The sequence below is a fragment of the Propithecus coquereli genome, unplaced genomic scaffold, assembly GCF_000956105.1.
Source record: "Propithecus coquereli isolate 6110/MARCELLA unplaced genomic scaffold, Pcoq_1.0 Scaffold585, whole genome shotgun sequence".
NCBI lineage: Eukaryota > Metazoa > Chordata > Mammalia > Primates > Indriidae > Propithecus > Propithecus coquereli.
This window is the reverse complement of record NW_012151785.1, coordinates 256,019-283,110: the sequence shown is the minus strand read 5'-3', so window position 1 is coordinate 283,110 and position 27,092 is coordinate 256,019. Positions and strand designations below refer to the sequence as shown.

At 38.4% G+C, this 27,092-nt stretch overlaps 1 protein-coding gene across 3 annotated transcripts in view; it reads left to right on the top strand.

The window, feature by feature from the left end:
* The window catches only part of MARCH8 (membrane-associated ring finger (C3HC4) 8, E3 ubiquitin protein ligase), a 140,650-nt gene that overhangs the window by 28,179 nt on the left and 85,379 nt on the right, over window positions 1–27,092 (top strand). For 2 of the 3 annotated variants that reach the window (XM_012658411.1, XM_012658409.1), the window contains exon 3: window positions 16,382–16,558. In XM_012658411.1, coding sequence (XP_012513865.1) covers window positions 16,457–16,558 — 102 coding nt within the window. In that variant the 5' untranslated portion in view covers window positions 16,382–16,456. Of the gene's footprint in view, window positions 1–13,929; window positions 14,115–16,381; window positions 16,559–27,092 lie in introns of those variants that run through there. The other variant, XM_012658410.1, reaches the window with a different exon arrangement.

Here is a 27,092-nt window from a genome sequence, read left to right as displayed (position 1 = left end):
GGCGTTTAGGTGTAGATCTATGATCAATGTCAAATTATTTTTTATTTATTAATATGTGTGAGATAGGAGTTGAAGTTCATCTTTTTTCTATATGGATATTCAGTTGATCCAACACCATTTGTTGAAAAGGCTTTTCTGTTCTCTGTTGAATTGCTTTGGTCCCTCTTTTGAAAATCAGTGGGCTATGTAAGTGTGAGTCTATTTCTGGACTCTCGCTGTTCCCTTGATCTATTTGTCTATCCTTACGCTAATGCAATACTCTTACTTGTAAGAAGTCTCGAAGTCATATAGTGTAAGTCATTTAATTTTATTCTTTTTCAAGATTATTTTGGCTATTCTAGGTCCTTTGTATTTCTGTATAAATTTTAGAATTAAATAGCCAATTTCTATAAAAATGCCTGGTGGGAATATGGTTGGAATTGTGATGTGGGCAGAATCAACATCTTTACAATACTGAATCTTCTGAATTACAAACACAGTATATGTATCTGTTTATTTAGGTATTTAATTTCTGTCAGTGTAAGTGCACCCCAAGGGCCATCCAAGACTGTAACACTAGGCTAGCTAAAGGGAAGCCATTTTGCTTCCTGTATGCTTTTGGCTGGTTCTGTCTTAATAGTTTAGAATTAACCTGCTGCTTGCTTACACAGCTGCTGGTACAGGATTAGAAAACAACCTGAGGAAAAGCAGTTGGAATGGGGAATAGGCCAGCCACAGACTGCTGATGACAAGATCCGCCAGACTGCCTATTGTTAGCCAATAACCATCAAAAGCTTGCTTTCTGCCGCCAACCCCCTTTACCCTTTCCCTTCATAAGTTGCTCAGGAAGCAGAGAAAGATGAGATGGTTTTGAGACAATAGTCTACCACCGCATCAGGCTGCCAGCACTTGAGTAAATCACCTTTCCTTCACCAACACTCACCTCCTGTGTTTGGTTCTCTGGTGGTGGGCAACTGAACCTGGTTCAGCAATATCAGTAGTGTTTTGTAGTTTTCCGTATATGGGACTTGCATGTCTTTTGTTAAGTTTATTCCTAAATAGTCTATGTTTTTATATTAAGAAAACTTTTTCAAATTTTATTTTCTTTTTGTTGGTAGTAGATAGAAATACAATTGAGTTTTGTATATTGATCTCTCTTATCCTGCAACTTTGCAAATTTACTTAGATGAATGTGAGTGGACTGACTTAGATTTCCCAGGATTTTCTTTTGTTAACAATTACATAGCCTGTGAAAAGAAAGTTGCATCTTCCTTTCCAGTCTTTATGCCTTATATTGCTTTTCCTTGCCATAGTACACTGGCTAGGACCTTTTATGTACTATAATGTTGAGTAGACTTGGGCACAGAAGCACACATAAAATAAGGTTATATATTGATCAATTAACTAAAGTATTGTGATCAGTGGATTGGCTGTCCTTGGGGCAGATGCAGATACCTGTCTATGTGTTGGGGGGAGGAAGGATCCTGTGAGCAAACCTAACTGCTGAGACCCCTCCCTGGGCTGGGTGCCATGATGGCATGTCCATCGGGTATGCTTCTAAGCTGTTTAAAATTCTTTCTGGAGTCATGAAGGATATAAAAGCCTCTCACCTAGAAAACAAATGATCCTGATTCAGAAATAAGTTTGGTGAATTAGAAATTTTTTATGCTGTTTATTCTTGTGTGAAAACTGTTGACTCTAATGCACACCAGGAATTTCTTTGTTTCTGGGATTCTCACCAAGAAGGAAATGTAGGTTTCCAGTCATATTTATGAAGATTTTTAATTGCAAAGATTTAATATTTATCTTTGTTGAAATAGAGACAGAGTCTTGCTCTGTTGCCCTGTAGAGTGCCGTGGCATCAGCTTAGCTCACAACAACCTCAAATTCCTGGGCTCAAGCGATCCTCCTGCCCCAGCCTCCCAAGTAGCTGGGACTACAGGTGTGCGCTACTGCGCCTGGCTAATTTTTTATATTTTCAGTTGCCTGGCCAAATTTCTTTCTATTTTTAGTAGAGACGAGGTCTCGCTCTTGCTCAGACTGGTCTTGAACTCCTGATCTCAAGCAATCCTCCTGCCTCAGCCTCCCAGAGTGCTAGGATTATAGGCGTGAGCCACCACACCTAGCCAGATTATCTTCAATTAAATGAAAACAAATTCTTATGTGTATGAATCAGGAATATAAGAAATCGCTTTAGGGACCATTATATTTTTAAAAAATTCCTTATATTGTGTTATATAATATAAAGTCAAATAAAAAAAACATAGGATGTTTGTGAATGGTAGACATTTAACTGTCATCTGTATACCCCTGTATAGTTTGCAAAGCAATTTTTACGTTTGTTATGGCATTTGTTCTTTCTAAGAGCCCTAAGTTGGAATTCAGGCAGAGGGACATGAGGAGCCCCGCTGAATGAGGACAGTAAGAAAGACCCAGACCAGTCTTCACAGCTTGCTGATTTGGGCGAGTCTTGCTGCTGGCCATCTGGTCTGGCCCTCGGCAGCTGAGGGACCCTGAGTATGCCAGCCCACTTCTCTGTGTATCAGTTTCCCCACGGGTAAGTGGAGATAATAGTGGGATCCACCGCATAGGGCTGTGAGGAGCGATTTGGTTAGTGTATGTAAAGTGTGTAGAACTAGCCTGCTGTGCGGTAAGCTCTCTGTGTGAATGTGTGTCGCACAGCCTCACTAGCAGTGTTGGCAAACCCAGGTCTCAGACCAGGTCCCCTGGCTGAATCTTGTGCCTTTATGTTGTCCTGCCTCTAATGGCCTGTAAAGTTCATGGTATGTTCACTAACTTCCTATTTCCAGATGAGTAGGCCAAGGCTACAGTTACTCATTCCCGTCCTAAAATTTATATTTTTCCTCAATAATTGAAATTGCCACAAATTATTCCATTTTAAACCATACCTTTTCTTTTTTAAAGATACATTTACTTGGAATATTTATTTGATTTTAGAAAAGCAAGAATTGTCAGTACACAAATAGGACTTTATTATAATTCTGTATTAAATTTTAATGATTTTAACTACATTATTTCTCCCTTTAGGCCTCAGTATGTTCTACTTATGTATATTTTTATTTCCTTAAAATTGAATTTTTATTTGTGGTACTATGTAATTGTAAAAAGATCAGTTAATATAAAAAAAGTGAAACTTCCCTTGTGATTCTACCTGCATTTTCTCCCTGAGTGCTTTCCAGCTGTGCTGTCAATAGTTGGGTGTTACACACACATACATATATGTATTTTTTTTTTTTTTTTTGAGACAGAGTCTCACTCTGTTGCCCTGGCTAGAGTGCCGTGGCTTCAGCCTTATCTTATAAGCAACCTCAAACTCCTGGGCTCAAGCGATCCTCCTGCCTCAGCCTCCCAAGTAGCTGGGACTACAGGCATGCGCCACTATGCCTGGCTAATTTTTTATATTTTCAGTTGCCCGGCCAAATTTCTTTCTATTTTTAGTAGAGACGAGGTCTCGCTCTTGCTCAGACTGGTCTCGAACTCCTGACCTTGAGCGATCCCCCCGCCTCGGCCTCCCCGAGTGCTAGGATTACGGGCGTGAGCCACGGCGCCCAGCCCATATATGTATTTTTACACACACATAATACATACGCATACAGCCTTCTGGTGCTGGAGGCAGAACTGCGAGCCACCACCTCTGTCCCAGCACTGGAAGTGCAGCCACTATTGTCAGTGCAAATATCCTTATGTTGACAGGCAGCAACTATTGTGGCTGTGGCCACCGGAATGGTCACTATCACCCATGCTGCTGTCAGACCTGTGGCTAACAGCTGCTGCTTCCTGTGCTGCTGATTCCTTGAAATTTTATTGTTCTACAGAGCTTTTTTGAGAGGTGTCTTTAACTCAATATATAGCTCCCTTGCTTTATGTGGGGTAGTGTGAGTGATGGATACCATGTTGTCCTCCAAACCACTACTCTGTTCTCACGCTCTGTGGCTTTTTGAAATTAAACCTGTACTCTTGCTTTAGCATGAGTGTCTCCTTCCAATCTCTCCTTCCACCTGGAGATTTCTAGGTCCCTTTTGTAAACAGACCCTTAACTGGCCTGACCCTGCCAGTATCCCCAGTCACGCGCAAAATCTCTGTATCTTTCCTGGAGTGGCCCCTGTGCAGACTCAGGCTAGGAGCTGTGTTTCTGAAGAATAATGTATGACAGTGATTTTGAAAAAGGAGGGATTGAGGAAGGGTTCATCTACTACCAAGGTTTACTTAGAACTGTAGTAATAGAAGGTTATCAGGGATCATTTTCCATACATATTATATTATGCTAGGTTGTTGTACCAAATTTATAGCTAAGTCATTATTTTTTTTGTAGGCCTGCATAGGCATATTTAACTAAAAGTCTGCTGAATGTACCTGATATTAGGTAAATGTTAATTTGACTCCTTACCAGGGATCTTGCTATCATTGCTATGGGGCAGGCTAGCGGTGGTAAGCTTTTGTTGAATGCAGTCGTGAGATGACTGCTTAGTCTGGGATATGTTTGTATGTTTTATGAGTTCTTCGCTCTTGGTAGTTGCATATGTATTTTTTCAGGTAGTTCCTGCTTTATTCTTATTGCATTTAAAAATTTTAATTCATTTTGATATTTTTAAATGAGCTCATTGATCTTTAAGTTAATAGTGTAACAGACCAAGCCCAAATAGCAAAACTTTGTTTCAGACTGTTTTTTAGTGAGTGGCGTATGGATGTTCCTGTCATGTTCCCTGAAATTTCTCAGAACTTTGAAGTTTAATTTAGGTCTTCATTTCAATAAAGGGCAGGAACAGGGTAATCTTTATACCTTAAGGTTTGTACCTTGCTATCCAGTGGTTTAGTGAGGGTCAGACAGTGGCCCAGATTTCATGGGGAAGGGGGAAATCTTCTTCCCTGAGTGAAGGGAATAATGCCTTGGGGTGACAGTGTTAGTGCCGTAGTATTGCAGCCTTACCAGGTTCATTGCCCCCTGCTCAAGAGGAAGCCAAATACACTGACACAGCAGGGGTTACAGCAGAGAAAGAGTTTAATATCTCAGGTGCCATGCAAGGAGATGGGAGGAAGTTCTCAGATTGTCTTGAATAGTTTTTAAAGATAGTTTGGTGGGCAAAGGTTTAGAGAATTGGATCTGCTGATTGGCTGGGGAAGAACTCATAGGATTGGGAAGCAAAAATTGTCTTCTTGTGCTAAGTCAGCTCCACTTTATAAGACCAGTTGAGTTGGTTCCTTGGTATGGGCCACTGGTCTGGTTGGGTCACTTGGTCTACAGGAATGCAGGATCCGGAAGATGTCTCAAAGACTAGCCTTAGGTCTCTCAAGGGCGATGTTATCTGTGGGAGCAATGAAGAAAGCTAGGAATGTTTAAGACCATCAGCTGTGTGACTCCTGAGTAGTAAACAATTATAAGAAAGCAAGTTAGGAAACGGTGGCTGGTTATATATATATATTTTAACTATGCCTATACCTTTGTAGAGTTCAGGCCGCTACTGCTGTTCTTACCTTACAGCCTTTTATTTTTTTTTATTTTTTCGCCCTCTCAACCCAGCTTTTCCTGACTCCGGGAAGAACTGGGAAGAGAAGGTCCTTACAGCCTTTTATTAACTTTATAAAGGGCGGTTTCAGTAGCTGGTTTCGAGCCTCTGTTTGTGTGTAAATGTGGCTTGCATAACTTGCTACCTATCCAGCATTAGGTTTTTGACCCAAAGATTGACATTTCTCATCTGTAACTTCTCATCTGTTAACTTGTAACTTAAATTTTCCTTTGTTTTTAAAGTGCTTATTTTTCAGTAATTCTTAAGAACTTATATTTGTTACCTTTTGGAATTGTTCTTAAAGATACTATACTTTTTTTTTTTTTTTTTTTTTTGAGACAGAGTCTCACTCTGTTGCCCGGGCTAGAGTGCCGTGGCGTCAGCCTAGCTCACAGCAACCTCAAACTCCTGGGCTCAAGCGATCCTCCTGCCTCAGCCTCCCAAGTAGCTGGGACTACAGGCATGCGCCACCATGTCCGGTTAATTTTTATATATATATATTTTTAGTTGTCCAGATCATTTCTTTCTATTTTGTAGTAGAGATGGGGTCTCGCTCTTGCTCAGGCTGGTCTCGAACTCCTGACCTTGAGCAGTCCACCCGCCTCGGCCTCCCAGAGTGCTACGATTACAGGCGTGAGCCACCGCGCCTGGCCTGCTCCAGATATTTAAAGATCAGAGGTTTCTACCCAATTGAAATAAATTGTACCAGATTGAAAAATACTGAGTATTTGTTAGTGTTTTCTTAATTTCCACTAGGGCACTTGATCAGCATTTGAGACGGCGAATAGTGTTGGTTAATAGTTCGAGTTGTAAGTAAAATTCTTAGCCTGTCTGGCTGCTGTCTCAGGGGAATTGATCCAACCAGCATTTATTGACTAGATCCTACGTGATAGGCATTGGGCTAGAGAGAGAGAGAGGGAGAGAGATACAAAGGTGAGTAAAACCAGATATGATCTCTGCCTTGGTGAGCTTACAGCTCAGTAGGGGAGAAAGTCATTAATTAAAGAATTCAATAAGTATAAAAATTCCAACTGTGATAACTATTAATGAAATACAGGTTCTTTGTTGATGCTGTTTTAAAGACCTGTGAATGCGGAGGAGTTTCCTCCCTGAGTGTGGCCAGATGGTTGAGTTAATTAGATCGTGAGGGGACGGAGTAGCCTGCAGGCAGAGGTATATTCTGGATACAAGTATTTTATCGGATACACAATTGTCAGGTATTTTTTTTCCCTGTCTGTGGCTTGTCTTCAGTTGTATTAATGATATTTTTTAAAGTGCAAAAGTTTTAAATTTGATGAAGACCAACTATCAATATTTTCTTTTCCAATAATACCGACAAAGATGGTCATTGAAGCCAAAGTTAAAGGGAGCACATAATGAGAATTGGAGAGAGTAAAATGGAGCTTTGAGGAATCTTAACATTTAATGTCATGCTACAGGAGACACGTCTGCAAAGGTGAGGGAGAGGTAGGAGGAAAACTAGGACAATTTTGTGTCACGTAAGCCAAAGAGGAGAATATTTTAAGACTAGGAAGAGAGTAAAAGTGTTAAGTAAAGTAACGTGAAGGCTGGAAAACATCCTTTACACTTAACAACATGGAGAGCTTTGTTGACCTTACTGTACTGAAGCCAGTTGCAGGTAGTTGAAATGTATGTGGAAAATGAAGAAATGTTGAAGGTGAATGTAGACAACTCTAGAAGAGCAGGATAGATGGAACTGTATCAGGATATGAATGAGGAGTGAAGTGTTCTCCCTTTAAACGAAATTTTTTTTTAATTAGAGAAGAGAATCTCCTTTTCATCACCTCAGTAGTGATCCAGGTATAATGTCATTTTTGGATAATATGTGGAGTAGGTGTTGATCCATTTAAGGTCACATTAGTCTCCTGTTATTCTCTTTATACTTTCTCTCCATTTATTTTTTGTTTTTTTCTCTGCATGTTCAGAGAAACTTCTGTAGTAACAAACTGTAGAAGTGGTCCCTGAAAATATAATCTTATCTTTATCTCTCCATTTATTTCTTTGAAATATCTTTAAAATTTAAAAATAAAAGTAATATTTGTACATATTTTTTGAAAAATGAATGTAAGCCCAGACTCTCTTACTCAATAAATAAAATGTGGTGTATGTATACCATGGAGTACTATTCAGCTGTAAGAAATAGTGGTGATATAGCACCTCTTGTATTTTCCTGGATAGAGCTGGAACCCATCTAAGTGAAGTATCCCAAGAATAGAAAAATAAACACCACATGTACTCACCGTCAAATTGGTTTTAACACTTAAGTGCACACATAGGAATAACATTCATCAGGCGTCAGGCGGTTGGAGTGGGGAGGAGGGGATGGGACTATACATACATAATTAGTGTGATGCGCACAGTCTGGGGGATGGACACGCTTGAAGTTCAGACTGAGGGCGGCAAGGACATTATACGTAACCTGAACATTTGTACTCCCATAATATGCTGAAATAAAAAAGAAAAAATAAATAAATCATCTTTAGCCAAAGGCTAAGAATTAAAAAACAAACAACAAAATAACCCTTGGGTCAGAAATATTTTGAAATTCAGAAATTTTCAGGTTTTTATAAAGGTAATCTGCTACATATACTATATATTATCAAATATCTATACTGAGGCCTGGGGGTGATACCCCTTAATCAAAATTAATATTACTTCTACATTGAAGTATAATATTTATACTAAGTAGCATAAGTAGAGTCTATGAGTAGCTTTGTATCAGTTCAGGTCAGGTTTTGGCCCCAAAGAAGATCATACAAGGTCAGGTCTTACTGTTAAGTAAGTAAAGAAAGGCTAGGGTTTTTTGTTTTTGTTTCGGTAGTTTTCTGAATTTTAGAACTATGATGAGGAGGTTGTAGCGCCCAGTGTCCTGTAATGAAAAACAGTAATCCTTTGCTCTCCTCCTCCACAATCTTTGTCCTGCTCCCCAGAGGCAGCTACATATAAATAACCTTAGTTATTTCTCCTGATAGTTGCTTCTGTGTTTTCAGATGATATGCTCCTGTTTCTTGTCTTATAAATATTAGATATTGTCTGTTAACTTTCTTTGGACACCACCTCCCTTCTCCCCATCCTCCTCAATTGGTTATATCAGTATTGCTTATATCATTATAATGTTTACACCATTATCAGTATTGAGATTCCTACTGTTCATTTTAGAGCCAAATGATTATTTTCTTCTGTAGTTTTTTTTATTGTTAATAATTGCTTTATATTTTCACTTGCATGCTTTTTATTATACATATCCTTAGTTCTTCTTTGGTATCCATCCCTCCATCTTGCCTGTTGAGACTTCTTTTGTTCTGGAGAATTGCCCCTGGAAGTATTCCATGTGCCTACTCATTCTGTACTGGGATTCTCTAGAGTGCTGTGTAGCCTTTGCTCTGTGGCTGTCCAAAGTTACAATGACCATTTTCTGTATTCTGTGTTTTTTTCTTCCTTAAGTCTTTTATTTAGCTCTAGAGAATATCTTTCAGGAGTTTCCTTTAAAAAGGTGCAAGGGAAATTTATTTTCTGACTTCTCTCATGCCCCAACATACCATTATTTCCCTTTCTCATATGTTTGATAGTTTGGCTGGATGGAGTTCCATGTTCAGAGAATTTTGAAGACATTGTGCCTCTGTCCTTTGGACCCACTTGGTGCTATAAAGAGGTCTAAATTAACATACTGACTACCACACTAGAAAAAAAATTTTTTTCCTTGGGGCCATGGTGTTTTATTATGAAAATAGAATAAAAACTTTGAAAACAACAATCCTTTCTAATTTAATGAAAAATTTGTTATTTTTATTGTCTTCTGTGCGTGACTTATACGCAACTTGAAACATAGTTCTCGAGGTTCCCAAGGTGAAGAGATGTGAGTTACATGTGCTTCACGAGGCCCCAGGCTCAGAATGATCCTGAGTTAAATACAACTGACATGGCAGTTAATTTGATAATTTTGATTTATATCCCTTTGCAATGTAACACCTATCATCCACCCTCTCCCAGATGGCAGATTTTTCTTTTTAGGGTTTTTCTTTATCCTTGGTGTCTTTTTTGAAATTTTATTTTATTTTTGAGACAGGTTCTGGCTTTCTCTCATTCTAGCCGGGCTACAGTGCAGTGGCATCATCATAGCCCACTGCAACCTCAGACTCCTGGATTTGAGCCATCCTCCTGCCTCAGTTTCCTGAGTAGCTGGGACTACAGGTGTGCACTACCACGCCCAGCTAATTTTTCTATTTTTTGTAGAGACAGGGTCTCGTTCTTGCTCAGGCTGGAATTTATTTACTTTTAAGATAGGGTCTCACTCTGTCACCCAGGCTAGTGGCAGTGACTGGGTGAATATATAGCCTCAAACTCCTGGGCTCAAGTGATCCTCCTGCCTCAATCTCCTGTTTAGCCAGGACTACAGCTGCATGGCACCCCACCCCCAACTTTTAAATTTTTCTGGCAGAGATGGGGGAGGTGGGTCTTGTTGTATTGCCCAGGCTTCCTTTTAAGTTTTATTACATTAGCAGAAAAATCTAGCCATACATTAAAAAATAGCAATGATAATACGCTTGTTTTTTAATTTGATTAGAATGTCTCTAAGAATTTTGCCATGTATGTTAAATTTTGGTTTGAGATGGATTTTTCTTTTTTTGCAATAGATATTTTTTAATGTTAGGGATTCTCCCTTGCTGCTTTCTAAAAGGTTTTAAAATTCTTTATTGATGTTGTATTTTATCATTTACTTGTAGTGTGTAATGACATAAATAACTGATTCTACAGGTTTTTCTTGGAAAATGAATTCTATTCCTCTATGTTCAGGTGTGATGATATGCTGGTGACTCCAGTCTGCATCGTGAACATGTCTTGGACTTCTCAAAGGCATGTGAGGCTCAGTTGTCCACACTGAGATCACCCTTCACCCCTGCACCTTTGTGTATGCCTGTCTTGTGCATATATAGCCAGAAACCAGGCCTGGTGTAGACCTCTCATTAGGTTATGTTAGTCCTCCTTTTCAGTTGGTCTCTCCTTCTCTATCCACTGCTTCAGGTCTGGCCTTGATGACTCAGTGCTGGTATCTACAACTGGCCTCCTCACCCCTCTTACTGCTTTTTCTCTTTCTGTTTCTGCCAGCCGTTGTGCACGGCTTCTCATTTTTTATAGGAAATGTACTTCTGATAAAGGCAGACTTAACCTAAAGTTGTTTATTTTAACAATGCCAGTCGGGAAGTTCAGATACAACAATTCACGGGGGGGTAGGAGCAAGGTGCTGCTGGAGCCTGGCACCCTGCGAACAAGGGTGCAGGGAGGCCTGCGGCCTGCTCCTGGGGTGCCTGTTTCTCAGGGATGCTGCGACTGGCATCTTTGTCTTCTTCTGGCTCCCCACTTTGTCATCTGTATTTGTCCACATCACTGTTGTTAAAATGGGCAGAATCCTTCATTTACCTTGACCATCTGGAAAGCACATAGAATAGTTTGATTGCTAACCACACTGGTTGTCTGCAGGATCGGGCCTTCCTACCCACTCCCTTTATGGGGATAGTATCATCAGCCTCGCTTCCTCTCAGAATCAAGTTGTTTGGAGGTTGTGATTAAATGTGAGAAGGAATTTGAGGTCCCAGTTGTATAAATCTTGTGTTAGCCTGAGGCATAGGGGGACATAAAATAGTACTGGAAAGACAAAGCAAACAAACAGACCTTTGTGATGTGAGAGGAACCACCGCAGATGCCTGGAAAGGCCTGCTGGCAGATGTGCCGATGTTAAGAGCCCCTACGTTTGTGTACATACACACAGTCTTACTTGATCCTCACAGTAACCCTTTGAACTTAGTATGGATTATTACCCTTCTCTTTTTACAGACTAAGAAACAAGAGTTTAGAAATTCATCAGTTTGCCCAGCATCACACAGTTAGGATCAGGACTTGAACTTAGGTTTCTGATTGCTGATTTTGTACTTTTTCTGTTGCCTTCTTAAAACTGGAAGGGTGAGATAGGATAACAGTGACCCTAACATGTCATCTGGATAAATTGCGTTAGCAATAGCGCAAAGGAAAAAATAAAATTTTCTTAGTCCACTTTAGTGAATTCCATATATATTTTTAAAACAGGTTTTTTTGAGCTATAGTTTACATCCATTACGGTTAACTGATTTAAAGTATATAATTCTATGGCTTTTTATATTCTAAAAAGTTCTGCAACCATCACCATGGTCAGTTTTAGAACATTTTTCATTACACTAAAAAGAAGCCCTTTAAGCCACCAGCCTCTCCCATTTACCCATTCCCACCCCAGCCCTTTGCAACCACTATTCTACTTTTTGTCTTTAGATTTATCTGTAACTTACCATTTAGACATTTCATATAAATGTTATTGTATGGTCATTTGTAATATAATATATAGTCCTTTGTAACTGGTTTCTTTCACCTAGCATAATTTCTTTTAAGTTTCATCCATATTGTGGCATGTATCAGCACTTCATTTCTTTTTATTGCTGAATTTGAATCTATTGAATGGATATACCACATTTCATTTATCTGTTTATCAGTTGATGGACATTTGGATTATTTCCACTTTTTGGCTGTTATGAATAATACACTATGAACATTCATGGACAAGTTTTTTTGTGAGGAAATGTTTTCATTTCTCTTGGGTGTACGCCCTAGGAGTGAAATTGCTGGATCATACGGTAACATATTTAACATTTTGAGGAAAAACCAGAGTGCTTTCCAAAACAGCTGCATACATTCCCACCAGTAGTGTTGTATAAGGGTTTCAGTTTCACCATGTCCTTGCCAGCACTTATTATTTGTCTTTAACTATGAACATAATTAATAGTTCCGATTTGTATTTCCATGATGGCTAATGATGTTGAGTAATCTATTTTTCATTGGGTTATTTGTCTTTATATTAGTGAGTTATGAGAGTTCTTTGTATATTCTAGCTACAAGCCCCTTATTAGATACATGATTTGCAAAAATTTTCTTCTGTAGGCTGTCTTTTCACTTTCTTGATGATGTCTTTTGAAACACAGAAGTTTTAATTTTATGATGTCTAATCTGTCTCTTTTTTCTTTGTGTGAGAAAGGGATCCAAATTCATTCTTTTGCATGTGTTTATCCAGTTGTCCCAGCATCATTTGTTGGAAGGACTACTCTTTCCGCAAGGGATCATCTTGACATCCTTGTTGAAAATCAGTTGACCGTGGATACATGGGGGTATTTTCTGTACTCTAAATTTTGTTCTATTGGTCTTTTTATCTATCCTTATTCCAGTACCACACTGTCTTGATTACTGTTCCTTTGTAGTAAGTTTAAGTTTTGCAATCCGGAGTGTTCCTTAGTAGTAAGTACGTCTTGTAGTTTATTGTTCTTTTTCAAGGTTGTTTTTAGCAATTTTGAGTTCCTTGAATTTCTGTATGAATTTTAGGATCACCTTGTCAGGTTTCTGCAAAGAAGACAGCTCAGTTTCTTGATAGGGGTTGCTGTGACTCTTTAGATCAATTTGGGGAGAATTGACATCAGAGGAAAATATTAGGTCGTCTTCTGATCCATAAATGTGACAGATCCATTTCTAATTTCTTTTTTTTTTTTTTTTTTGAGACAGAGTCTCACTGTGTTGCCCGGGCTAGAGTGCCGTGGCGTCATCCTCGCTCACAGCAACCTCAAACTCCTGGGCTCAAGCGATCCTCCTGCCTCAGCCTCCCGAGTAGCTGGGACTACAGGAATGCGCCACCATGCCCGACTAATTTTTTCTATATATTTTTAGTAGTCCGATTAATTTCTTTCTGTTTTTAGTAGAGACGGGGTCTCGCTCTTGCTCGGGCTGGTTTTGAACTCCTGAGCTCAAACAATCCGCCCGCCTCGGCCTCCCAGAGAGCTAGGATTACAGGCGTGAGCCACCGTGCCCGGCCTCTAATTTCTTAAATCAGCTTTGGCAATCCAGTTCTTCTAGACATAAATGTTCATATTGGGTATGCTGTATTTTCCAAGTTAGCATTAGTGGAATTAAAGTCCTCATTCCTGGATTGTTAGGCGGAGTACAGAGATTTAACTTGCTCTTAATTAAAGATGAATTGAATTATTATAAAACAGCTCTCTGGAAATTATGTAAAGAAAATATTATAAGTAATATCTGCTTTGTTCTTTTCATATAACCATTCACAAAAAATGGCACAGTCCTTTTTGTGGTTTGTCTGTAAACTTATTTTTATCCTAACTAGGAGAAGGATTGCTTCATGCAGACTTAAAGTCTATTGCCTAGAAGTGGGGTCGCATCTCAGAAGAGGAGCTTAAGTGGCTCTGAGGAGGGATGTCCCTTTAAACTTAGCAAATAATTTAAAACTCTCTTCTGTTTGTGTTTCTCTGGCATAAATAGCCCTTCCCAGGTTTATCATGAGCATGTACCAATGATGTAGTAATGATGATGGTATCAGAAGCACCACAGGTAGCTATTGGCATGATAGGTAGTGGGGCTCTGGGCATGGTCAGTTTGACTAAGTATTCCAAGAGGCCAAATGGAGTTTGTCATTTGTGACAGAGTACTTTAATGCATTAGTGATGAAAAAACTGCTCACCACTGACTATAATGATCTCCCAGAAAATGTAAAGCAACTCAGCAGTGTCTCTTGTCTTGCTGGATATGCTTGAATACAAACAATCAGCCCATTTCTTGGCCACGGTAGAGCTCCGTCTTGCGCCAGCCTCATCAAAGACTTGATTTAGAGTAGGTGATGTATAATATTTAGACATTAGCATCATGTATTCTGTTTCCCTGGGGATCTTTTTTTTTGGAGGTTATCAGTAATCACTCACTTGCAAAATTAGACTTTTCAAAACAATATTATTTTAGCTAATCTTCTTGTATATATTGTTCCCTTACAGTTTTTTGTTCCTTCCTATTACTTGTTGATTTGAGAATTGTGTGAAGGAATCCGTTTTGTGAGTCTTGGTGCTCTTCTGCTTGGTTAGTGATACTATCAGAGATGGGACCAGCCTCATAAACACCTGCCTTTGGTCTAGAGTAGAGTTTTGGGAGAGGTGGAATAAATGACTGCTTGTCAAATGTGGCCATAGGATCGTCAGGCTCTGTTGTTTACCCTGCCTGCCTACTGCCTCACCCCAATATCAACCCCAGTCAGTTGATAAGTGAAAACCCTCAAATTAGAGATTCATTCTTTTGGTTTAAGGCTTCCATACTCAGTTAAAATTTGAAAAAAATGAAACATTACTCCATTAAACTTTATGGATAATTTATATTTAATTGGTTTTGTATACAGAGTTTGATTTCAGTGGAGGCAGTGGGGAGAGAGAAAGAGAAAGAACACACAATTCAGTTACTATGCACTTTGGGAGAATGTAGGAGAAACCCAGAAAAAGGGCAGGGGTGTGTTTTGTGAAGCAGCTGTATATACAAAGTAACCCCCAAATGCAGAAGGAGTGGAGAAACCAAAGAATGAGGCAGACAAATCCAGTTTGTCAGTATTTTTACTGTGAGGGTGTTTTATTGGGGAACTTATGGACAGAAACTTGGTGTTGGGCAGTGGCAAGACAGGTGGATTTCCATCTGCATTATTACTTCCCCCAGGGCTTACACCACAGGGAAAGAGTATATATACTTGCTTCAGAGAGAGCATGTGGGAATTTGCTTAAGGGCATGAATTAGGGTAACATCATGGTTGTTTTGACCTAAGTAGATAAAGTAGAAATCTTAAAGTCATTCTGGGAACTAGGGTTAATCATAAGTCAACATAGTGGATTAGCATATAGGATGGAGTTACCTTTAGCCTATGCAGGGTGTCTGGAATTGTTGCAAGACAGTTTATATAGACATTATTATTTTACCTAAGGGCAGTCTTTTCATGGTTCTCAGGAATGTCCACGAAGATCCACATCTTCCCTAGGAAATCTGTTAGAACAGTGTTTGGCAAACTACAGACCTGTAGGCTAAATCTAGCCTGCCACATGTTTTTTTGTAGGTAAAGTTTTATTGGAACATAACTACTCTCATTCGTTTATATGCTATTTATGTATGTTTTCATGCTACAATGGCAGAGTTGAATAGCTGGAACAGATCTGGCCAACAATGCCTAACATATCTATCTTACCCTTTATAGGAAGTTTGTCAGCAACTGGTGGAGAGAGTGTAGACTTTTGGAAGGTTAAACATGGATCATCTTGAATTTAATTTAGACTGCTTAACCTCTGATGTTACCATTATGTGGACTCAAGGGCAGCAGTTTTAAGGGAAAATCACTGCTTGTATCAGGATGAATGTTTCATCATGGAAAAAAAGTTTAACTTCAAAAATACTGTTTTTTTCTTTTGGAGACAGGATCTCACTCTGTCACCCAGGCTAGAGTGCAGTGGCCCAGTTATAACTCACTCCAGTCTTGAACTCCTGGGCTTAATCCATCCTCCTGGTTCAGCTTTCTGAGTAGCCGGGACTACAGGTGTGCGCGACCACACTTCTGGCTAATTTTTAAAATTTTTTGTAGAGAAAGGGTCTCGCTGTGTTGTTCAGGCTGGTCTCGAACTCCTGGCCTTAAGCAGTCCTGTCCTCCTGTCTCGGCCTCCCAAAGTGCTAGGATTACAGGTGTGAGCCACCATACCCACGTGAAAAATATTCTTACAACAAGTGTTAATGCTGCTGTGTTTTAAATCTAAGTAGCCAGTGGAAAATTAATCTCTGATTATATGTGTACCTGATCCATCAGCCTCTTTCGGGTGCTCCCAAGAGAGGAGAGAGAAATTACAATTTTTCCCTAGACATTCATTGTAACTCATTTAAATATAAATATGAATATAAATATAAAATGCTAATCTCACATTTGGAAATTTGAAGTGTTTTAGCACAGTTATGTTTATTCTGTCTTCACTTTCTCTCAGCTTGAAACCCATGGCCCAAAATGACCCCACCAGTGGAGACTTTCTTCCGTGAAGACGACCGGATAGGAGGCTGGGATGAATATGCCACTGCATCAGATCTCTGCCATTCCATCCCAGGATGCTACCTCTGCTAGAGTCTACAGAAGTAAGACCAAAGAAAAGGAGAGGGAAGAACAGGTAATGGGAAAATACTTTTTAAGCTTCATTTATTTTTATTACATTTTTATTAAATATGATCTAGAACAATACTTAAGCTCTAAAGATAAGGGTTTTCCCAGATAACATACTAATAAGCACACAAATAGTTGTACTCAGAAGAAATTGTGTTTTGGTAGATTTCTAGGTTTTCAGATTTTAGTGTAAACTATTCTGCTTATAAATGACTTATTTATCTTAATTGGTTAAGTCTGCCTGATTATATCTGATAAACCAGTGAGACAAAATTCTTTGGAGTCTCAGAAAATGATGCAAAGAATAAATTCATTTGAACAGAAATTTGTGAGTGCTCTGCCTGGTGCAGAGGGTATCATAGTTGACACTGCAGAGCCTATTATCTCTGCACTCTTATGGCTTGCGACCTGGCTTGACAATTAAATGTGCATTATGGTATAATAAAGTCAGTGATGAAAGAAGTTCAGGAACACCTAATCCTCGCCCAAGGGGTCAAGAAAGTCTTCCTGGAGAAAATGCCATTTACATAGAGAACCAGATGGTGACCTACAGTTAGTTAGGAGGAAGGAAAAAGGTAGGTCCCAAGTGGGGCAAATACTGCATGCAGAAGGCCCAAAGGTTAGAGCAAGGTGAGTTCAAAGAGCTTAAGGTAGAATAACTCGAACGGGAAGGTTTGATTGGTTGGTGGCAAGATAGGAGGTTGGAAGAATTAGCAGGAAGCTACCTTAAGGAGTTTGGATTTATCTCTGTACAAGAATGAATGAATAACCAGATTTTTGTTCTTGAAACTTTTACTCAGGCTAGCAGTTTGGGGAGTGAATTGCATGAGTGGAAGGGAGACTAGCGGATTATTTAATAACTTCATTACTTCAAGTTTGGCAAACTTTCTATAAAGCGCCAGATAATGTTTTAGACTTTGTGGGCCGGGCAATCACAGCTATTCAGCGCCACTATTGTTGTGTGGAAACATCCACAGACAGTATATAAATGTATGGACATGACTGTGTTCCAGTAAAATTTTGTTTATAAAAACAGGTGGCAGGCCGGATTTGGCCCACGAGTCAGTCCCTGCAGATCCTTGGCTTACAGAAAAGGTGATGGTGACTTCGTCTAGGATAGGGTAGTGGAGATGGAGAGATATTTGGTTTATTATTCACTGGGCTTGATCATTGCATGTGGGGAGGGACAGGGAGGAGTCAGGAATGACTCTCTGCTTTGTTCCTTGCGTTTACAATGTGCTTTACAAACATTTGCTCATTAGTTCTTGTAGCATTCCTGTGTTATAGATAATCTTTGTCCAAGTCTATACAAATCCTTAATCAAGAATTAACAAGTCTCATTTGAATTGGAATCATTGTAGTTGATGGCACACTGTTCCTTCCATTATTCCATAAAGAATTTTTTTAAACATAGTTCCTAAAGTACATGGACTATAGAAAATGAAAAGTTCCATATAAATTAAAAGAGGTCTCCATGTTCTTAGTTTGTGGTTTCCTTTTTGTTTTTTAAGTTATTCATATTTGTGTAGTCACCATAGACCTGTTCTGTTTTACTGAGCTTTAGGAGAAGTGTGGCCAGCATCGATTGAAATGCGAACTGTGGGGAGTGGTGGGGTAGATGATTGTGGAGGCAGTATTGTTTTCCGTATTTTAGTTTTTCCTCAACTTGCTGGGGATGGGAGAATAGTCCAAAATATCTTTTCCATATTCTATCAACGAAAGATTCGTTTAAATTAATAGTCTTTTCTTATAACCCTTCTTAGCCCAAATGGAATTCTAAATATAACTACAGAGAACCTTAGCCTAAGGTGTTTGCCTAAACCAAGTTGAGGCTACAGTTAACCTATTCGTTGTAGTGTTGAATTTGTATACCACATGGTGAGAATTTCTTGATGTACATCTTAGTCTGCTCCAGTTGCTGTAACAAAATACCATAGACTGGGTGGTTTAAACAAAAAACATTTATTTTTTGCTGTTCTGGAGGCTGGACATCTGAGATCAGGGCCAGTGTGTTTGGATTCTGGTGAGGGCCCACTTCCTGACTTACAAACAGCTGCTGTCTTGCTGTGTCCTCACATGGTGAGGGAGAGAAAGGAAGCAAACTCTCTAGTGACTCCAAGTACAGAAGTGCTACCCCATTATGAGGGCTCCACTGCTGGGTCCTGATTACCTCCGAATACCATCACATAGTGGATTAGGGTTCTTATATATGAATTTTGAGGGGAACACAAACATTTGGTCCATAGCAGTATATGAGGAAGCTACCCAGACTTGTTTGGAATAGAGAAAAAGGAAGATACCCAACATTTTAGGCCAGGAAGGAAGGTTCTTGTTGAGACACACCCTACTGTAGATTCGTTGTAAGTAGGTAGGTATTCAATAAATACTTACTGAATTGATCTATTTGATGGGATTTTTAAGGTTTAAATGAATAGAATTAACCAACTGTATTTATAGGATTGGGATTTTGGTGGATATTGGGAAGAAAGAGAAACTATTCTGTCCCACCTTAGTATGGGGAGTAGTTTGAATGCCCGGTGGCAGCTTGACAGTTCAGAACATTGTGGCGCCAAGGTGAGCTGACAGTCTTGGAAGAGCAGCTAAGAAGGGAGCTTGCAGGCCCCATGAGAGCTTTGGCAGCAGCTGGCAGTGCCGAAAATGGTGGTCGTGTTAGTAAGTTTCTAGGGCCTGAAATATGGTATCAAGATTGGTTTGAAAGGTAAGTTTTGTCCAGAGAAGCCCATTTTTCTTTATCAAGTTTCCATGGCACAGGTTCAACTCAGAATCTTTTAGTATGATGTCTGATCCCCCTTGTGCTTGGGGGACGAAGACAGGAGAGAAAGAGAAGTTACACAGAGGCCCCCTCCTTTCATCATCATCCACGGTTCTCAGAACTGCAGAGGTGACATTTATCCCACTACCTCTGGGATAGCGTAAGACAGTTTGTTACATTAGTTACATTAGTAACAGTGTTATTCCTTCTGGATCCTGTGAGAAGAGAGTGCCCTTGCATTTTACCCAGAATCAAAGAATCCATCTGTTAACTTTGACACAGTTTCACCTATGCTTGTCAAATGCATTATCCTCTATAGCACCCATCCTAGGAGCCCGTATCTGTAGTTCTACAGAGAGTTAATGATTTTACACAGTAGTTAATGTAGTTGATGAATGAATGAATGAGTGCAGTTTCAGTAGTGTGGGGTCATCCCACTGTGGAAATAAAGAGGGATGTTTTGTAATCTATAGAAAGGTTTCTGTTGCTGTCACTTATGAATTAGGTAAATGTTTCTTGAAGAGGTTTTTTTTTTTCTTTCTTCTTGTTGTTTTTTTTTTTTTTTTTTGAGACAGAGTCTCACTCTGTTGTCCTGGCTAGAGTGGCGTGGCATCAGCCTAGCTCACAGCAATCTCAAACTCCTGGACTCAAGGGATCCTCCTGCCTCAGCCTCCCGAGTAGCTGGGACTACAGGCATACACCACCATGCCCGGCTAATTTTTTCTATATATTTTTAGTTGTCCATCTAATTTCTTTCTATTTTTTTTAGTAGAGACGGGGTCTTGCTCTTGCTCAGGCTGGTGTCGAACTTCCAAGCTCAAACAATCTGCCCGCCTTGGCCTCCCAGAGTGCTAGGATTATAGGCGTGAGCCACCGCGTTGGGCCTTTTTTTAATTGAAGAGGTTTTTTTTTTTTTTTTTTTTGAGACAGAGTCTCACTGTGTTGCCCAGGCTAGAGTGCCATGGCGTCATCCTAGCTCCCTTGAGTTTTATAGGTATTTATCCATTGTTCCCTAGACTCTAGTCTGCACTTAGTAACCTGATTTGGTGGTTAGTTGTATTTCAAAAGAAATACATTCTTTAATTCTAGTTTTCTTGGGGAATATTTTCATTTTTCTTACAGTTTTAAAGAGTTATTAACGTCTTTGTATTGTTAGTGGCTTTCTTTGGTTCTTGTGGTTGATTTTCAAGCCTTTTAGTTTTCTTTAAATTCTGAAACCTTTTCTTCTTCCTTTAATGCTGAACTCTGTACTCTAGTTCTCTTGGAGATTGCTGCTAGAAGTTAAATCTCTGTATTCTCTTGGCTAATGGATCCGTTAGTTCTGTATTTGGGTCCTTTGGGACTGGCCATTTCTAAATTGTCCTATTTTGCTCATTTAGCACTGCTAATTTTTGCTTCTCCTATGTCTAAGGAGGTTCTTACTTGATCTTTTGCCATCCTGATTGCTTTTTGATTAATTTCTCTTTGACTTGCTCTTTGTCTTGTGGTTCAATAGCTCCTTTTACATTTTTTGAGATTTTTTTCGTTTTGCTTTTAAACAGCTCTACTGGGGTATTAATTAATGTACAATAAATAGTGTGTACATAAAGTATTCAATTTGAAAAGTTCTGACAAATGTATACATGTATGAAACCATCAAGATTATGACCATATCTGATGAGGCATGGTGGCTCATCCCTGTAATGCTAGCACTTTAGGAGGCTGAGGGGGAGGACTGCTTGAGGCTAGGAGTTCTAGACCACTAGATCAGCTTGAGCAACATAGTGAGACCTGTCTCTACAAAAAATAAAAAAATTAGCTGGGCATGGTGGTGGGTGTCTGTAGTGCCAACTGCTAGGGAGACTGAGACTTGAGCCCAGAAGTTAGAGGCTGCAGTGAGCTATGATCATGCCACTTACTTGCACTCCAGCCTGGGTGACAGAGGAAGACTTTGTCTCTTTAATTGTCTTTATTTTGGTGACATCAGATTTATCCACTTTTTTATTTTATGCATTGTACTTTTGGTGTCTATTAGGAAATCTTTGCCTAATCTAAAGTTACAGATGTTACCCCTTTGTTTTCTCCTAAAAGTTTTATAGCTTTGGTTTTACATGTATGTCTACGATCTATTTTAAGTTAATTTTTGTGTACTGTGTTTTTTGTTTATGAATAGTCAGTTGTCCCAGACACTGAATAGACTCTTTTCTCCATTGCCTCACCTTAAGTCAGTTGTGCATATATGTGTGTATTTATTATTTGCCTATCTTTACACCAGTACTACATTGTCCTGAATACTCTAGCTTTATAATAGTCTTGAAAATCAGATTCTTCATTTTCAAACTTGTTTTGCCTATTTTAGCTTTTTTTTGCATTTCCATATGCATTTAAGTATCAGATTATCAATTTCTTAAAAAAAGCCCACTGGGATTTTTATTGGGTATTGAATCTATAGTTCCATTTGGGGAAGAATTGACATTTTCACAATATTATCAGGATTGATTGAGTCTTCACTGATGAATAAGGTATATCTCCTCTTTAACTCTTATTTAATTACAGCATTGTTTGTAGATTTCAGTGTAAAGATTTCTTATACATCTTTTGTCAGATTTATCCCTAAGTATTTTATATTTTTGATGCTGTAATAAATGATATCTTTTTAAAATTTTAATTTCCTGTTTCTTGCCACTAAATAGAAATAAAATTGATTTTTGTGTATTGGTCTTGTGCCCTGCAGTTTTGCCAAACTCACTTATTAGTTCTGGTAGCTTTTTGTTAATTCCACTGAATTTTCTGCTTAGGTCATCATGTCATCTGTGAGTAAAGATGGTTTTACACTGTCCTTTTCTATCTAGATGTCCACCTGCCTTTGCCTCCAACTCTGCCTCCTCCACCTTCCCCTCTTCTTGCCCTGGTGGAAAACCTCCATTACTATATTGAATAAAAGTGATGAGAACAGACATTCTTGTATTATTCCTGACCTTAGGAGAAAATCATTCATTCTTTCAACATTAAATATGATGTTAGCTATATGTTTTTTGTTGATACCCTTTATCAAGTTGAGGACGTTCCCTTCTGTTCCTAGTTTGCTGAGAGTTTTGATCAGGCATGGATGGTGGGGTTTGTTAAATGCTTTATCTGTGTCTTGTCAAAGATTAAGCTGTACAGTAGTTAAAGCAGTAGATTTTATTCAGTAGGGAAGAGAGTCCAGTGTGAACTGAATTCACCTATTTGTTCAGAAGTGAGTGGACATTTTAAAGGGAAAAGGAGGGAGTAGAGAGCCGGGGATAAGGGAAGTGGAAACTTACAAAAAGTGGGAAGGGGTTTGGTCAGTGCGATCAGGCCATTTGGATTTGCTAATTGGAGCTTATCAAAGTTGGGCTCTCTCCCACAGAGACTGGGAGACAGGGGCTCTCTATCTTCAAGTGTTGGCTTTAACAAACAGTAAAGCTTTTGGCAGCCTTGAGTTTTCCCAGGCAGTATTTTAAGGGGATCGGAGTCATCATCCTAGGGATACAGGCTTGAGGTGTTAGAAACTATACTGGTGGTGTTCAGGCATCTTGGTGCAGGGGTTTAGATGCAGTCATTACATACAGAGATTTCTTACAGTTCTCTGGCTTTGGGATTATCATATAGTTTTTATTTTTTAGTTTGTTTATATAGTGAGGTACATGGATTTATTTTTTAAATAATAAACCAATCCTACATTCCTGGAATGAACCACACTAAGTTATGATGCATTATCTTTTTTATATATTTTTGGTTTTGAATTGCTAAATTTTGTTTAGGATTTTTGCATCTGTGTTCAGAAGGGATATTGATTTGTAGTTTTCTTTGGTTATGATGCCTTTGTCTGATTTGTTACAAGAGAATGCCGTCATCGTTCAATAAGCAGAGAATTATTTCCTCCTCTTAAATATTTTAGACAAGTTTTTATAGAATTGGTATTGTTATTTCTTCTTTATGTTTTGATAGAATTAACCAATGAAGCCATCTGGGCCTTGAATTTTTTTGTGAGAAAGTTTTAAGTTATAATTTCAGTGTCTTTAATTAACATAAGGCTATTTAGGTTATCTGTTTCTTTTGAAATGAACTTTAGTAGTTTGTGTCTTTCATGAAATTTGTTTCATTGTTTAATTTATTGGTATAATGTTTTTTTATAATGTTCCTTATTATCCTTTTACTATCGTTAGCATCTCTAGTAATGTCATCACTTTCAGACCTGTTACTGGTAATTTGTGTTTTCTCTTTTTTCCTGATCATCTGGCCAGAGGTTTATCAATTTTATTGATCTTCACAAAGAACCGTCTTTTTGTTTCATTGCTTTTCTCTATTGTAATTGTTTTTTATTTCTTTGGTTTCTGCTTTGATATTTATTATTTCCCCTCCTTTCCTTCTTTTGAGTTTAATTTGCTTTATTCTTTTTCTAGATTCTTAAGGTAGAAGCCAAGGTTATTTATTTGAAACCTTTCTTATTTTCTAACGTAGGTGCTTAGTGATTATGAATTTCCCAAGTTCTGCTTTAGTGGCATCCCATAAATTCTGCTATGTTCTGTTTCATTTTTATTCAGTTCAAAATGTTTTCTAATTTCCCTTTTTATTTTTTCTTTGATATATGAGTTATTGTTTTAAGTTTATTTAATTTCCAAAATTTTGGGACTTTCCAGAGATCTTGCTGTTATTGACGTTTAATTTGATTTCGTCTTGCTCTGAAAACGCGTGTATTTTTTCTTTAAGAGATGGGGTCTTGCTGTGTTGCCCAGGGTAAACTACTGAGCTCAAGCAATCCTTCTGCTTTAGCGTTCTGAATAGCTGGGAGAACAGGTGCCACTGTGCCTGACTCAGAAAACATTTTGAATTACTTAAATCCTTTTAAATGTATCAAGGTTTGTTCTGTGGTGCACAATATGCTCTCTTTTGGTAAATGTTCTGTGTGTACTTCAGAAGATGTGTATTCTTTTGTTGGGTGGAGTGTTCTATAAATGTCAATCTGGTCAAGTTGATTGATAGTGTTTTTCAGTTCTGTATCCTTGCTAATTGGGAGTCTACTTGTGTTATCAATTATTGAAAGAATAGTAGTAAAATTGCTGACTATAATTGTGGATTTGTCTGTTTTTCTTTGTAATTTTACCAGTTTTACTACATGTATTTCATGCTCTATTAATCAGGTACATAAACATTTAGGGTTGTTTTATGTGTTCAATACACCGTTATCATTATGAAATGATCATTTTTATCCCTGGTGATGATATCCTTTGCTCTGAAATCTACTTTGTTGGGTGATAATACAGGCATTCCAGCTTTTTTTGATTAATGTTTGTATGGTATCATCTTTTCCATCCTTTTACCGTTTTTTTTATTTGAGACAGGGTCTCGTTTTGTCACCCAGGCTGGAGTGCAATGGCGCAGTCATGGCTGACTGCAGCCTCAAACCCCAGGGCTCAAGCAATCCTCCTGCTTCAGCCTCCCAAATAGTGTCCATCTACTTTTAACCTATTTGTGCCTTTATATTTAAAATGCACTTCATGTAAGCAGCATATGGTTCAGTCTTGCTTTTTTATTCAGTCTGACAATCTCTGGTTTTTATTTAGATGTTTGGACCATTTATATCTAATGAGATTATTTATATGGTTAGACCAAGTCTTCCTGTATGTTTTCTATTTATTCCATCTGTTCTTTGTTCCCTTTTTCATCTCTTTTCTGCCTTTTTTGGGGGAGGATTGAGTATTTATTTAAGATTTTATTTTTTCTTTGTTGGTTTATAAGGTATAATTATTTCAATATTTTTTTATTTCAGTGTTTATAGTGTACATCTTTAACGTGTCACAGTCTACCTTCAAGTGATATTATGTTATTTCAAGTATAGATTAAGAACCTTATAATAGTATGCTCTCATATCTCCCCTCCTGGACTTTATATTTATTGTCATATGTTTATGTTATAAATTATAAACCCCAGAATACAATGTTATTATTTTTAAATACCTTCTTAAAAAACAGGTTTAAATAAGAAAAAACATCTGTTTACTCAGGTTATTACCATTTTGGGTGTTCTTCATTTCTTTGTGTAGATCCGTTTTCCCATTTATCATTTTACCTCTCTCTGAAAGGCTTCCTTTAACATTTCTTGTAGTGTGGCCGGGCATAGTGTCTCACGCCTATAATCCTGGCACTCTGGGAGCCTGAGGTGGGAGGATCACTCGAGCTCAGGAGTTTGAGACCAGCCTGAGCAAGAGCCAGACTCCATCTCTACTAAAAGTAGAAAAATTAGCCGGGCCTGATGGTGTGCACCTGTAGTCTCAGCTACTCGGGAGGCTGAGGCAGAAGGATTGCTTGAGCCCAGGAGTTGGAGGTTGCAGTGAGCTAGTACACCCTACCTGGGGAGCAAGACTCTGTCTCCAAAAAAAACCAAAAAAACACCAACATGTTTCTTGCAACAAAACTTGTTGTGTGATTTGGCTGGCAATGACTTCTTTGAATTTTATTAAAAACCTTTTTTTTTTTTTCTTTCTTATATCTGGGGTTGTTGAGCTTTGTGGGTTTATAGTCTTCATAGAATTTGGAAGTTTTTGGCTATCCTTCAGATAGTTTTTCTATCCCCTTTCTTTTCTTTGGGGGCTTCATTACACACATTAACTCACTTGAAGTTGTCCCAATGTTGTAGTTTTAGTTTTTTAAAGTTATTTATTTATTTATTTTTTTCTTGGAGAGAAAAATTTATTTTCTTGGCAAACATGGGCTCTACCTTTTTAACAATTGTGGTAACAATTGTGGATAATTTCACATAAGCAATAATACAAACATACGTTTCGTGTGGTAGCAAACACACACCCATTCAAAATGGCAAAATTTTTTTCCTCCAGCTCCTGTCAGACAATCCGATGGCATTTACCTGTTTAGACATTAGTTTCTTAGAGCAGGAAGTACTGTCACTTCAAACTGCTGCAGACAAAATGTTTACAGGGTGTGTGAATCCTAGATAAAACCTGAGCCCTGAGCTACAGGGACCCTGGCGGCCTTCTCAGCCCAGTTAGTTTGACATTGAAATCTGTGATCATACCCGAAATGCTCATTCATTCTAAAGTATGTGTGTTTACTTAGGGATATTTTGCTTATAGCCAAGTGGTCAGCCTCAAAATATACAGCTGCTATGGGAAGGATAAAAGGAGAAAAATCAAAGATTAATCTCCAGTTCTCATGGGAAAAATCTTCAGAGCAGTTCTCCTTGTTAAAAGAAAAAGTTAATAAAAAATGTTTTCATGAAAAGATAAGATCCAGACATGTTAAGACAATTTAATCATTTTAACCTGATACAGTAGTTTTCTCTAACATAGATACTGTTTCTCTAACATAGATACTACCCAGGGAGACAGTGGCTTGGGAGAGTCTTTCTCGAAGAGCCTTTAGTTAGTAGCTGCCTAGTAATGGAATTAACCTCAGGATATATTTTTCTTTCTGTGTTTTATTTTGGATAATTACACTTGCTGCGTTTGTAAATTCATTAATCTTTTCTTCAGTGCTTATCTGCTATTAATTCCATCTAGTGTATTTTTTATCTCAGACAGGTAGTTTTTATCTCTGCAAATTCAGTTTGGGTATTTTTTATATCTTCCATGTCTCGATTCAACCTTTTGAATGTATGGTATACAGTTACAAAAACTTTTAATGTCCTTTTCTGCTAATCCTAGCATGTGTGACTATTCTGAGTTTGCTTTTTTCCCTCACTCGATACCTTCAGTTTTATTTTTAAATAAGTTTTTATTTTAGTATAGTTTTAGATTTACAGAAAAATC